General features: G+C 35.1%; 1 protein-coding gene across 1 annotated transcript; it reads right to left on the reverse strand.

The window, feature by feature from the left end:
- Window positions 1–469: 469 nt before the first annotated feature.
- Window positions 470–3,974, reverse strand: LOC108682086. Its single transcript, XM_018171198.2, has 4 exons — window positions 3,904–3,974; window positions 2,406–2,604; window positions 1,482–1,609; window positions 470–975 (listed from the first exon to the last, which is right to left on the reverse strand). Exons 1-4 carry the CDS (start codon window positions 3,915–3,917, stop codon window positions 654–656), a joined length of 663 nt encoding a protein of 220 aa, XP_018026687.1. The 5' UTR covers window positions 3,918–3,974; the 3' UTR covers window positions 470–653.
- Between the last annotated feature and the right edge of the window lie 9,137 nt (window positions 3,975–13,111).

Genomic DNA, 13,111 nt, shown 5'->3' on the forward strand with positions numbered 1-13,111 from the left:
GTGTTGGAGTAAAATATTTGCTAGTGCTACTTAATTAGAGTGAAATTATCGGGTTTCAAAATCTCATGTGCTTGATCGGTGTTTGATATTTTTCGTGCGATGGTGAAGTGGTTTTCTTCATAAGCATCAAAAAGGAATAAATATTACTGAAATATTAATATAATTGCCGTAAATTAATATACATTAATAAATATTAACAGCCACGTCTGTCATTTCCACGTAGCAGAATAGCAAATATTCCCATTACGACATTTGAATGAATATTTCAGCCATAAACATTCTTCGCTGATTAAAAAAAAGATTGATGACATTCGTATTTGCTTCAATTTTTAGGAAATGAGCCAGGAGTAAGACGAGGCAAAGAATAATTTGCACATAACCAACAAAATAATTTACAACTTAATCTAAGGCACAGCTCATAAATGAATTAATCGACACTATGTTGAGGACCAACAAAATAATTTCATCGTTTACAACTTGCAGGGAGTAACCTTAATTAAATTGCTTCAGCTGTGAATATGAAATGTTTAATGAACACAACAAATGGCGCCTGGCTGAGAAAAGAAAGTGGTTGAAGCCTAAAGTTTTCATTTATCGAAATAAACTTGAATATTAGAACCGTTTGCTATGGGACTAACAATTTGTTTAATGTTTCACGTTATTTTGCGTGTCGGTATGTTTTGAGCCCAACATGTCCCATAATCAATCGAGGCGCCACTTGAGAACACGCCAAAATTGCGTCCACCATAAAGAATTCTAAGATACCCTGTGGCAGTCAATGATGAGGTTTTTGGCAGAGCCGCGACAACGCCGACATCCAGCGCAGTGCCGGCGTTGTCAGTGACGACTCCTGCTGTGAAGTTGTAGAGGATGTCGACGAAACCTCGATAGAAGCTCAGGCCGGTCAGCTCTGAGATGGTCTTAGGCGATGGTACCATAGTCAGACCCAGTGATGAACAAACCTGTCTTGTCCAGCTGTCAATAAAGAAAGAAAGACTTATGATACAGAATTATATATGATACAGAATGACATATGACATGTGATACAGATTGACATATGACATGTGATACAGATTGACATATGACATGTGATACGGAATGACATATGAAACAGAATGACATAAGACATATGATACAGAATGACATATGACACACGATACAGGGTGACATAAGACTCACACTTATTTTATTTTGATTTCCATGCAAGCACAAAGGAAGTATCGTTGTTTAGATCCCTCCGAACTGTCGATTCAGTTGTAAGAAGTTCTTCCAAACTTACTAACTACAAAGTCAACCGAATTTAAAATATGGTCTCCACCTGGCAGAAAACGCTCACCTTAGAACTGAAACTGATCACATCCTCGCCACATTCATACAGCAGCAATAATTATATTATTGATCTTGCCATTCTAAAAATCAAAAGTGAGTATATATTAAATCTAACCCTGAATCTATTTGAGGCCTGTTAAGAACATACTTACTGCCAATCATAATACGCTGGATTCTGCAATGACACAAACTGGCCTTTGGAGTTGCCTTTGAAGATGTAGACCACTCCTCTGAACTTAGGATCTTCAGCAATGGCTGTCATGATGCCGCATTTCAAGTCCTGTATGCATATGGACAGCCGCAACAATTTTCAACACCATTAGGTTTAATTAAGATAATTTTTTATTCTTTGCCTTTACCTTCGAAAAATGTTATTTTGTTAACTTAAGAATTAACCCTTTAAAGCATATATATGCTATATTTCTGTTTACCTTCTGTTAAATCAAAATATATTCAATCTATTCTCTACAAATCACAGATTCCCTGCAATTGATTACATTTGAAATGATGTTTCCGCAAACTGTTTAAGCAAACTTTTGCTGGTTAAATAAACAATTGAGTAGACTGACCAAGAAATTTTTTCTAGATAAAGCGATCCATTGAATATCGTAATCAAATAAGAATATGAATAGTACATCTAGTTTCTGACTGATTTCAAAGTTTTTGCTAAATATTATTAATTTTTCAGCACAAATTTTCGGATTTTCCATTTAACATCATTTATTGTCTCTCGTCGGTCGAAGTTTATTGTTCTTTAAATTTTAAATGCAATCTTTTCCTTACATGAAATCTTTAAATTTTGTTTTAATTCTAAATTGTGTTGATGAGTTTTTAATTTCACAAACACGATGACGATGGAACACACCTGATTGGGCTCCCATTCAGCACAAATTCTCAGCGCAAATTTTCTTATTTTGCATTCAACATCAATGATTGTCTACCGTCGGTCTGAGATTTTTTGTTTTTTGAATTTTAAATGCAATCTTTTCCTTAAATGCAATCTTTAAATTTTGTATTGTTTCCTAATTTTGATGATGAGTTTTTGATTTCATAAATACGATGACCATGCAACACACCTGATTGGGCTCCCATGTGAAGGCCACACAAACAGGAGCGCTCAAGCAGGCACCCGCGCAGCCTAAGATCGTGGCCTCGCGCTCCATGGTTCGTGGGCCAGTAACATCAGTGTATGGGGCCCTCATGAAGAGGTCTGACACTGATGACGACTGCGTCAGACGTGACGTCACGCTCCAGATGAGCGGCAGAAATAGAGACCTAGTGAATTATTAAGAGAAATTAGGACACGAAATCCAAATGAGCGGCATAAATAGAGACCTAGGAAATTATTAGGAGAAATTAGGACACGAACTCCAGATTAGCAGCATAAATAGAGACCTAGAAAATTATTAAAGAAATTAGGACACGAACTCCAGATGAGCAGCATGAATAGAGACCTAGGAAATTATTAAGTGAAATTAGGGAACGAAATCCGGATGAGAAGCATAAATAGAGACCTAGGAAATTATTAAGAGAAATTAGAACAGGAAATCCAGATGAGCAGCATAAATAGAGACCTAGGAAATTATTAAGAGAAATTAGAACAGGAAATCCAGATGAGCAGCATAAATGGAGACCTAGGAAATTATTAAGAGAAATTAGGACGAGAAGTCCAGATAAGCGGCATAAATAGAGACCTAAGAAATTATTAAGAGAAATTTGGACAGGAAATCCAGATGAGCAGCATATATGGAGACCTAGGAAATTATTAAGAGAAATTAGAACAGGAAATCCAGATGAGCAGCATAAACAGAGACCTAGGGAATTATTAAGAGAAATTAGAATAGGAAATCCAGATGAGCAGCATAAATAGAGACCTAGAAAATTATTAAGAGAAATTAGGACGTGAGCACAATGTCACAAACAGAAAAATTTGCAGAAAGAGTAAGCTCAGAGACGCTACAGACAGAGATTACTTATACAGTTCCTACTGATGAAGCAAATTATAATTAATATATGAGATTGCGAATAACTTATATGGAACAAAATATGTTTCTTATCAAATGGCGACTAATTTTCAATTAGCTTATCTCATTTCATCTCAAATGGATGAATTGAAGCTAAATAATTACCCTTTACATTGTCATTATACATTTACATTATGCACATTTATTTTAGCATAGTAATCGTTTTCAATCGAATCTTGAGTACAATTTATTTTTTACATATGCATAATTTTAAGAAACACATACGATTGAACGTAGCTTATAATTCTTCATACTTTCTTGTTCTGATTTCGAATATCAAAATTTCTGTCTATTTCTATGCTTTCCCGCGAAGGGCAGCTAGTTTCTAATATTAAATTCCATTATAATCAGTGGTCTTAAGCCATGTTTATATTCTAAATATGAATCTAAATAAGCTTCAACATTGATAAAAAAATCAATGTTGACAATTTATCTAAAAATTTATGCAGCAGGTTTCATATCCAACTCTTTTTTGATAATTTTGATATAGCAACTATATTTTTGAATTTTACATGTCATCTTGAGCTACATATAATAAAAATTTACTTACTGCTTCATCGACATTGCGAAGTTATCAATTTGAAGAATGTTTCAACGATTTTGTTATGATATATATTTATGATCGGGAATACTGGTAGATGTCTACTTAGAAATCTGGAATTAAAATTTAGAGATATCAAGTAAAAATTCTTTAATTATGTTTATTCCAATTCCATACCATATTGAATCAATTACAAATATATACCACTCGTTTGGCCTCACGACACAAAAATTTATAATACAATGAAGAATACGTCGCATAAAGTACAGTTACAAGGTGATCTTGACAGGCTGGTTGACTGGGCTGATAAGTGGCAGCTGCGTTTTAACGCTAACAAATGTAAAGTTATCCACCTTGGCAAGAATAATGAACAGCAAGATTACAGTATGAGAAGACACGGTTGCAACGACAGAGTGATGATGTTGAAGTCGACAATGGAAAAAAATTTAGGAGTTAATATCGACAATGAGTTGAAATTTTCTAAGCATATTTAAGGTCAAGTTAATAAAGTCAATAAACGACTTGGACTGATCAGACGCTCTTTCGAGTTCCTAGATGCAGGAACAATGGAGCAGTTGTTTGTTGCCGTCGTACGCCCGAGTCTAGAGTTTGGAAACGTCGTGTGGTCACCGAGACTTGAAAAGGACAAAAATTTAATAGAGAGTCTTCAAAGACGTGCAACAAGGATAATTCCAGGCTACTAAGGCAAGTCATATGAGGAAATATTAAAGATTATGAAGCTTCCAAGCCTCAGTTATCGACGTCTGCGTGGGGAATTCATTGAAGCATACAAGTATACTCATGGCTTATACAAGATCCCAGAAGGATTACTAGAATTTGAAACAAGAACCAACACCAAGAACCAACTAAAAAACTGTAACACATCCACGCGACAACATTTCTTCTCGCTTCGAGTCACCGACATGTGGAACAGCCTCCATGATAGCGTCGTTGACGCTCCGAGTATGAACGCCTTCAAGAACAGACTAGACGAAGCTATGCAGGAGCATATGTTCAGTCTTAAAATGCCTAGCAAATTACGGGCCAGGCAATAAGTCCAGCAGCTATCTCAATCAATCGTCAAGTTATGGAAAGATCGGGTTCCAAAGGCCGGATCCCTTGTGAATCAACACGAAAAATTCAAGAATCGGCAACAGGCCATGGGCTTATTTCTTCAGTGCCGACACTTCTATTCTATTCTATTCTAAGTGACCTCATCGAGTCGTTGTTTCGTCTTCGCCAGACACTTGACGACTGAGAGGAAGACTCGCCTGCCTGGCGTCTTATATAGATTCTTGTCACCAGTAACAGCCCTTCACACTGCCTGTCACTTACGTCAATTGTCAGGAAAATGTGATGGGAATTTTTTAATTTGAAGAACAAGTTTTCCATTTATGTTTAACTTTGTATAGATGGATAATTTTTGTATAGAAGAATAATTTTTACATTTATGATTGACTTTTTATAGATGGATAATTTTTCTACAGAAGAATAATTATAGTATAGATGAATAATTTTTCCATTTATGATTTCCATTTTATCGACGAATAATTTTAGTAGTAAAGATGAATAGTTTTTTGTACAGATGAACAATTTTTTCTTTGGTAATTTTTTCATTGATAGACCTTGCAGTGGCTCAAAATAAAAAAAAAATTCGGGATGTTTTTTGTGAAGACTAATTATATAAGTTAATAATTAATTTTAAAATCATCTGATGTTTATTCGTATACTTGCGGAGCATTCAAACTGAAGCTGGAATTTTCCCTACATTGAAATTGAAGAGATAAGGAGTAATGTTTAACGTGGTTAATATTTCTTTCCATGGTTTACTATTCAAAGAAAAATAAGCAAATCGGAGCAATTTATTTGACAATATGTGATAATAGGTCCTAAAAAACTTTTTTTGCACAGGGCAAGAAACTTGGCTAGGTCCACGGCTCTTTTTCTCGCTACTTATTGAATGGATTTTAACTTCGTGAACTGATCAGGATTTTCTGTTAAGTTAAAAGATATTGAATTTTCGCAGTATGAAATTTTTCCAACAATTAGAACCAACAAGATAAGGGATTTGCATTTCAGTTGCGAGTTATTTATGAAATTCATTTTCCGATGACAAATTTGAATTTGATGTCATTTGTGCAATGTTCATTGAGATACAAGAATTGCGATTTGCAAAATGGGACGAAATATCGAAAGACATTTCGTTCTTTTTTAATTGTCGAAAGACATTATTATCATTTTTGAATCGTTACGGTATGGCGATTAGGTTCAGGGCAAAGGTGTTAAAGCGCAATGACTACTCAAATTCATTGTATTTATTTTATGACGTGTGATTTCAGATTCAAAACTCGAAGGATGATATTAACGATAACATATTAATCTTATTTCAAGTTCAAATATTGTTATACAATTAAAATACATTCGTAATTTTAAATATTGTATATAAATTATGCACACATAGAGTGTATTTTACATAATGAATAAATAAAATAAAACTATAAATCAAGGTATTTGCAAATCGCATCATTAACAATCTACAGTCACTGTTATCATTTTTTTATTTTGATAGACATAACTTAATTGAAGGAAATTATAAATATTTTGAATTCCAGGAGTCAGCAGCTTTCACTTATGACCAAGCAGTTTAAAATTACAATCAAATCTATTCTAAGCAGAGGGAAATCAGGGAAATGTGTTCCAGGAAAATATTTATGGTGGTGATAAATAGCATCCCCTATAATATTCCAGGAAACCTCGTCGTAACGCTGGCAATTCATAACGGACGCTTGACGACCGTAGCAACAGACAAGCTTGACTGTCGTCTAGCGCTTCGGGCTGTTGGTATAACTCGCAATCATGTGAAATGAGTGGTGTCTTTCTCTATATACGTTGGAATAAATTCACCTGTATGAACGTTAAATTGATTCAATAAAATAATATGTTGGGGATCAACAATTGTTTGTGTTTTATTAGTTTTTTTTTTTGTTGTTTGTTTTTTGTTTATTATTATTTTATTACTCTTCTGAATTCACCATAACCCATTTCCTACCTTCAACTTGACTAGAACATTCTAAATCGTTCAAACAATTGTAGGAAGTTTTTATTATTTCTATCACTTATTCTGCCAATGGTAACGTCACATTTTTTCCCAACTTTCAACTTTCTTGAAAATCGGGACGTATTTCTATTATAAATAAAATACAGTCCAGTTTTCGCGAAGATTCAAGATAGATCGGGAGCAATTTCTCATTGCTTTATTTGCTTCAAATTTTACAAAAATTACACGTATAAATAATTCCTCAGCCGCATTGTATTGACGGCATTCAAACTCATAAGTTTGAATGCCGTCAATACAATGCGAATCATTGCTACACTGTAAGAAAACTAATCGTTAACGGTATTACCGGCGTTTCAGTGGCCGGTCAGCACGTGAAATAAAACATCGTGTTGCCATTTTTATTCTAATTTAACACTAAAAATCCCTAAAACCTATGATAAAAACGGCGAAATAGTTTATTTTTACGGGGCGACCGGCCACTAGAACGCCAGTGGGACCGATTTTTCACCGTTTTTTCTAACAGTGTACATGCTAATCATTGCTCACGAATACACATGCGAATTATTGCTCGCCGTGTATCGAACGCAAGTTAGACAGGAGGAAGTTTGTTCTGAAGCCTGCCATTGACCGAAAAATCTGACAAGTTCATGGCTGGTTGCAATGGGATAACATATCTCATGACTTGGTTCGTTATAGTTGATACTGAGTAATTCTGGAGGCCAGTATCAGAAGCAGAAATATCAACGAACTGATAGCATGATGGCACAGTGATGAGTGGCAAACATTTCAGATTCTAACACCCTATTAACTGTCGCATGATGTTCGTCATTTCAGCATCAGATGTTCCAAAACTACACTATCAGAAAAAATATAACTCAGTACTCACTGCAGTGAGTGACAGAGAGCGCATTTTCTCGTCCGTCCGTCCGTAAAGTCACGGACAGACGGACGGACACGGCGAGCACAATAGCGCCTCTTTTCATAAATGAGAAAATGCGCTAAAAACGGTAAAGAAAACGGCCTCACCGGCGTTCTAGTGGCCAGGCGCAACGTGAAAATAAACCGTTTTTACGTTTTTTTAGGCCATTTTCTCATTTATGGAAAAAAGCGCTATTTTGCTCGTCATGTCCGTCCGTCCGTCCGTGACTTCAAGTAACGGACGGATCTAATTTTTTCAGATGTTGTGCGGGTTTCTGGTTTTAAATTTGAATATAAACGGTGTTTTTCTTTTCACGTTCGGCCGGCCACTAGAACGCCCGTGAGACCGTTTAACGGTAATTTTTCTATTGTATTCTGAACGACATTCTGAAAATTGCTGGTATGTTGCCTAAATGTATCGCATTTTCAGGCAGGATGATTGACCTCGATTGTAAGTGGCTTCTACAAGTTTGCCAATTGCCGATGCGATGGTGCAGACAGAACAAATAAACTTTTCATAATAAGGCTTTTGGTAAACTTTCAACATCCACTGATTTCTGGAATGATACGTGTTGTTGCTCGTCGTCATTGGTGATACTTGTTGGTTAATTTTGAGCACTATGTATACATATAAGCAATAGTACTCTGAAGCCTGTGCAAGCATATATTTGAAACTAATACAATTACATTTCTATGAAACAATAAATTTAAGCGGTATAATCTATTTTTAACTTCGATGACAACATGAGTGAAGGAAATAGATAGATCTAACAGTAGTAAAATCTATTTCTGTAAGTGCATGCGATAAAAAATGTATCCTTGAATACCCTGCGAGCTACTGTGTAACATGCAATAGTTTAGTCAACCATTCAACTATCAGATACATTAAATTGCATTCTCGTATATTTTCGTTCGCCATTAGGGCTACGTACTCGCACATTTTCGGGAATCGTTATCTGGCTCTAATTTAACTAATCACAAATCTAATTTGGAAAGTAAAAATTTATTTATTTCACGAAGGTATATATGCTGTATATTGTTCTATTTTGGTGGAAGTCCAAGCTGATTTGAGGCAATTGTCGGTTAATTATCTAATTCAGGAACTACCGAGACCCTATATGTCTATATGAAATTATCCCCATGAATGTCCAGAAATGAAATTAACATATTTCTTTAATTTGGTTGGGCTTCAGTTCGGTTTGCGACAGTTATTCTTCAAATGCCTAATTCAGAAACGGCTAAACACTCATTACTGAAATTGTTACTGCCGCTGCGAAATTGTAAATTTAACAAATTTCCTCGAAGTTCAGTTGCGGCAGGCCTATCTCCCGTCTGGGCAATTTGGCAACTCATCGGACATATTTTATCATTGACGCATTTCATCATTGACGCATTTCATCATTGATGCATTTCATCATTGACGCATTTCATCATTGACGCATTTCATCATTGACGCATTTCATCATTGACGCATTTCATCATTGACGCATTTCATCATTGACGCATTTCATCATTGACGCATTTCATCATTGACGCATTCCATCATTGACGCATTCCATCATTGACGCATTTCATCATTGACGCATTCCATCATTGACACATTTCATCATTGACGCATTTCATCATTGGCGCATTTCATCATTGGCGCATTTCATCATTGGCGCATTTCACCATTGACGCATTCCATCATTGACGCATTTCATCATTGACGCATTTCATCATTGCCGCATTTCATCATTGACGCATTTCATCATTGGCGCATTTCACCATTGACGCATTCCATCATTGACGCATTTCATCATTAACGCATTTTATCATTGGCGCAATTTATCATTGACGCATTTCATCATTGACGCATTTCATTTCATCATTGACGCATTTCATCATTGATGCATTTCATCATTGACGCATTTCATCATTGACGCATTTTATCATTGACACATTTCATCATTAACGCATTTTATCATTGACACATTTCATTATTGGCATAGTTCATTCCGTACAAATTTAACCTAACCTAACCTACATCTACATATGCTTGCGAAATTCACGTTATATAATGATGATATTTTATGGCAAAACGTTATAATGTTAAATGTCCCTATGATGAATTGCTATAGTGAAGAACAGGCTTTGACACTTGACAGGGTTGCCAGATAGGCCATTTTTCTGGACAAATTCGACGATTTGGGCCTTTTTAATTGTATTGGCCTTCACAAATTAATGCTGGTTTTAGATTTACATATTGTACTTTTTCGGCGCATATAAACCAAAAGTAGACGTTGTTGCACCACAGATTTCAAATTTACTAATTAATATTGAATTTTGTATATTTTTGGCCTTTATTGCAAGCTGATTTGGTCTTTTTCTAATGCAACCGTCTGGCTACCGGCTACGTAGCGCTAACCCTGCCTGGTGACGTCATAGCTGTAACGGATTAAGGCACCCCTCAAATACAGCAATTTTCTTCGTTTTCTACATCACAAAAAATGCTTTCACAGCGGAAACCCTTTAATAATTTTTATCATCACTGAGTATTGGGATTATTAAATTAATTTTAAATTTTTAAGTATATTGAATCATACAGATTTTTCTTGTACGTTATTGCTGCTTAACCATTTATTGAAAAACTTATTTGCGATACAATAAATGATAATTTCCCCATTTTTATATTAGGAATATAATATTGTATGCCGGCCCAGGCAGAGCGGTAGTTACATCACGGGCGTTTGTTTCCACATAAACATGTTACTATTATTATTTAGTTGCGATATCTACACCGGTAAAAAAATATTTATGTCTCTATTACCGCAATCAAGCCTTAAATACAAACAGGATACTGAATAGTATTGGACTTACAATCAAAGAGGTAATCATTTCAGAATTTCTGGGGGCAAATCATCATTTGATATGTTCTTGAGTTATTAATTAAATACTTTCATTTGGTATCTGTTGTAAGCATAGCTAGCCTCAATTTTCGCCTTGAGTACATTATAAGAATTTAAAGTGAATTTTCATATTTTTGCGGGCCCCAAGCTTCTTTAGATATTATAGATTAAAATAATGAATCTCAGTTTGAATTTATTCTTTGGTAATTTATATTCGTTGTAATGCGTTCAAGAGATTTTCAACATTTCTCTAAGGCGGTCTGCTCTCTTGTATTTACTATAATTTGAAAGCCGAAAGGCTTTCCGAAACTATAAGGCATGGTTGAACTATATAAGGTTCATGGTTGCTATAAGGGTTCATGACGATGGGAATCGTCTGCTAACCTCGTATTCTTCTCGACTATTACTTGCAATTATTTTCAGGATTGTATTGCTCGCTGATTTTAGCAAGGTAACGAAGAAATCATGCCGAACTATAAAAAAACGTTTCCCTATAAAAACAGATTGCTAAAAATAGATAAGTTTCTAGATAATTATATAAATGCAAATGATAATTTCATAGCGTATTGATAATATTTTGAATGACTATTTTTTAACTAAATTAAATAAATCTATGTTAAGCTATTAGTTAGTCTATTTCGGGAACCAAAGTAACCGGAAGTTACACTACTAAAGCCTAGTAGTGCTCCCCTCACTTCATTGCACCCTCCTTTTATTTCATAGAAAGTTTGAATGTTGGAGTTTAGTTTTGACGCATTTTTTCAAACTCATTTTATGGAGTTTTGAGTTTGCTTAAACAATACCCATCATCGAAAATGAGGCAGTAATCACAAAAAAGTGTACGTGCATATGAGAAAGATATATTTGTATTTGAGTTATTCAAACGTTCACGTTGGGAAACAACAAAATGCAAATTGGTTTGATACTAAAATTTAGCCGTAATATCGTAAAAAACACCCTCTAAATTATAGACTGGGTCGGAAATTGCATTCTTTTATTTAGGTTCATATATATTCTTCACAAAGCATGCAGAGAAATTCGCAGTTAAAGTGAATTCTGTACAAATTGCTAAGTAGTGTGCCACATTACATGCTAACTGAATAATTCTATACACGAAATCGCTCATCCGTGAAATGCAATTCTTCAAAAAAGTAGAATCGAGATGAATGCAGGGGCAAATGAACAGCCCTCCAAACACAACATGAGGGCCCTGAAAAGACATTCGGAGTCATGTCTTTGTAAAGGCTAACTAGCTGCTACGCGCCACATTCACGTTTAATTTTGGTAGGGGAAAAAGAGAGATAAGAGCAATATATTGATATTTAAGTGTCATTTAAAGGAAAATGCCCATTTAATCAGCTTACAGAGCTTAGCATCGTGAATCCCGTGTGCACAGCTTTGAAGGCTCCTAGAAAGTATAATGAACACTCAATAATACTCATAAGTACTGGTCGTTCTTTTGTCTTAATTAACTTCAGCCTCTGAAATTATGGCAATCTATGATATGGTTTAATAATTGGTCAATTACCGTCTAGTTGGCTACATTATCAATTTTCTAATCTATTCCAACAAATGCATTTACATGATTTTGGAAGTCTCAGCCAATTTCTGGAATGCCTTACAATAACGGTACCGGTAACCTAGCGGGTCCCAGCCCTTCAAGTTCATAAAAATTTAATTTTGTTGAACGCTAAATTCATGTTCAGAAGGAGAAAAGGAGAATCTTGAAAAAAGGAGAAGCATGAAAAAAACGATACATCGTTAGGGACTTCCTCAACGTACCTTTTGATACTGTATGGCGGAAATAAGTTTGGATGGTTAGTAGATACAAATATCGTGCTGCCCCGTGCTACATGTTGGGCTCATTCCTTACCATCACGCAGAACGTCGTTAGAGCTAAAGTAATATTATAAGAAAAAATATAACTCAGTACTCACTGCAGTGAGTGACAGAGAGCGCATTTTCTCGTCGACGAAAACGTGAAATCACGGACGGACAGGCAGACAGACGGACAGACGGACGGACATGGCGAGCACAATAGTGCATTTTTTTCATGGATGAGACAATGCGCTAAAAACGAGGTTCTTCATTTGACGGCATGTTGTAGAAATTTAAGCTCTTTTTTCTTATTTTTTCGAACTTAATATTCTCGATATTACTTTCGATATTTGTCAAATGGTATATATAATAAATTTAACATAAAATAATCTAAAATAAAATGGTATATTGACTCTATTTCTTTTCTAATTTTGATATCATGAATGAGTTTCCAAGCGTATTAAATATTTAAAATAGATATAAAATTGCACAGTAGCTTTAAAATGTAATTGTACATTCAATAACAAAATTAAAT

Source organism: Hyalella azteca, unplaced genomic scaffold (genome assembly GCF_000764305.2).
Source record: "Hyalella azteca isolate HAZT.00-mixed unplaced genomic scaffold, Hazt_2.0.2 contig764, whole genome shotgun sequence".
NCBI lineage: Eukaryota > Metazoa > Arthropoda > Malacostraca > Amphipoda > Hyalellidae > Hyalella > Hyalella azteca.

Coding starts and splice junctions, on each gene's coding strand:
- LOC108682086 (XM_018171198.2), bottom strand. Junction 1,610..2,405: donor TCACATGGGAGCCCAATCAG/GTGTGTTGCATG, acceptor ATATGCATACAG/GACTTGAAATGCGGCATCAT. Junction 976..1,481: donor CCAGCGTATTATGATTGGCA/GTAAGTATGTTC, acceptor CTTTATTGACAG/CTGGACAAGACAGGTTTGTT.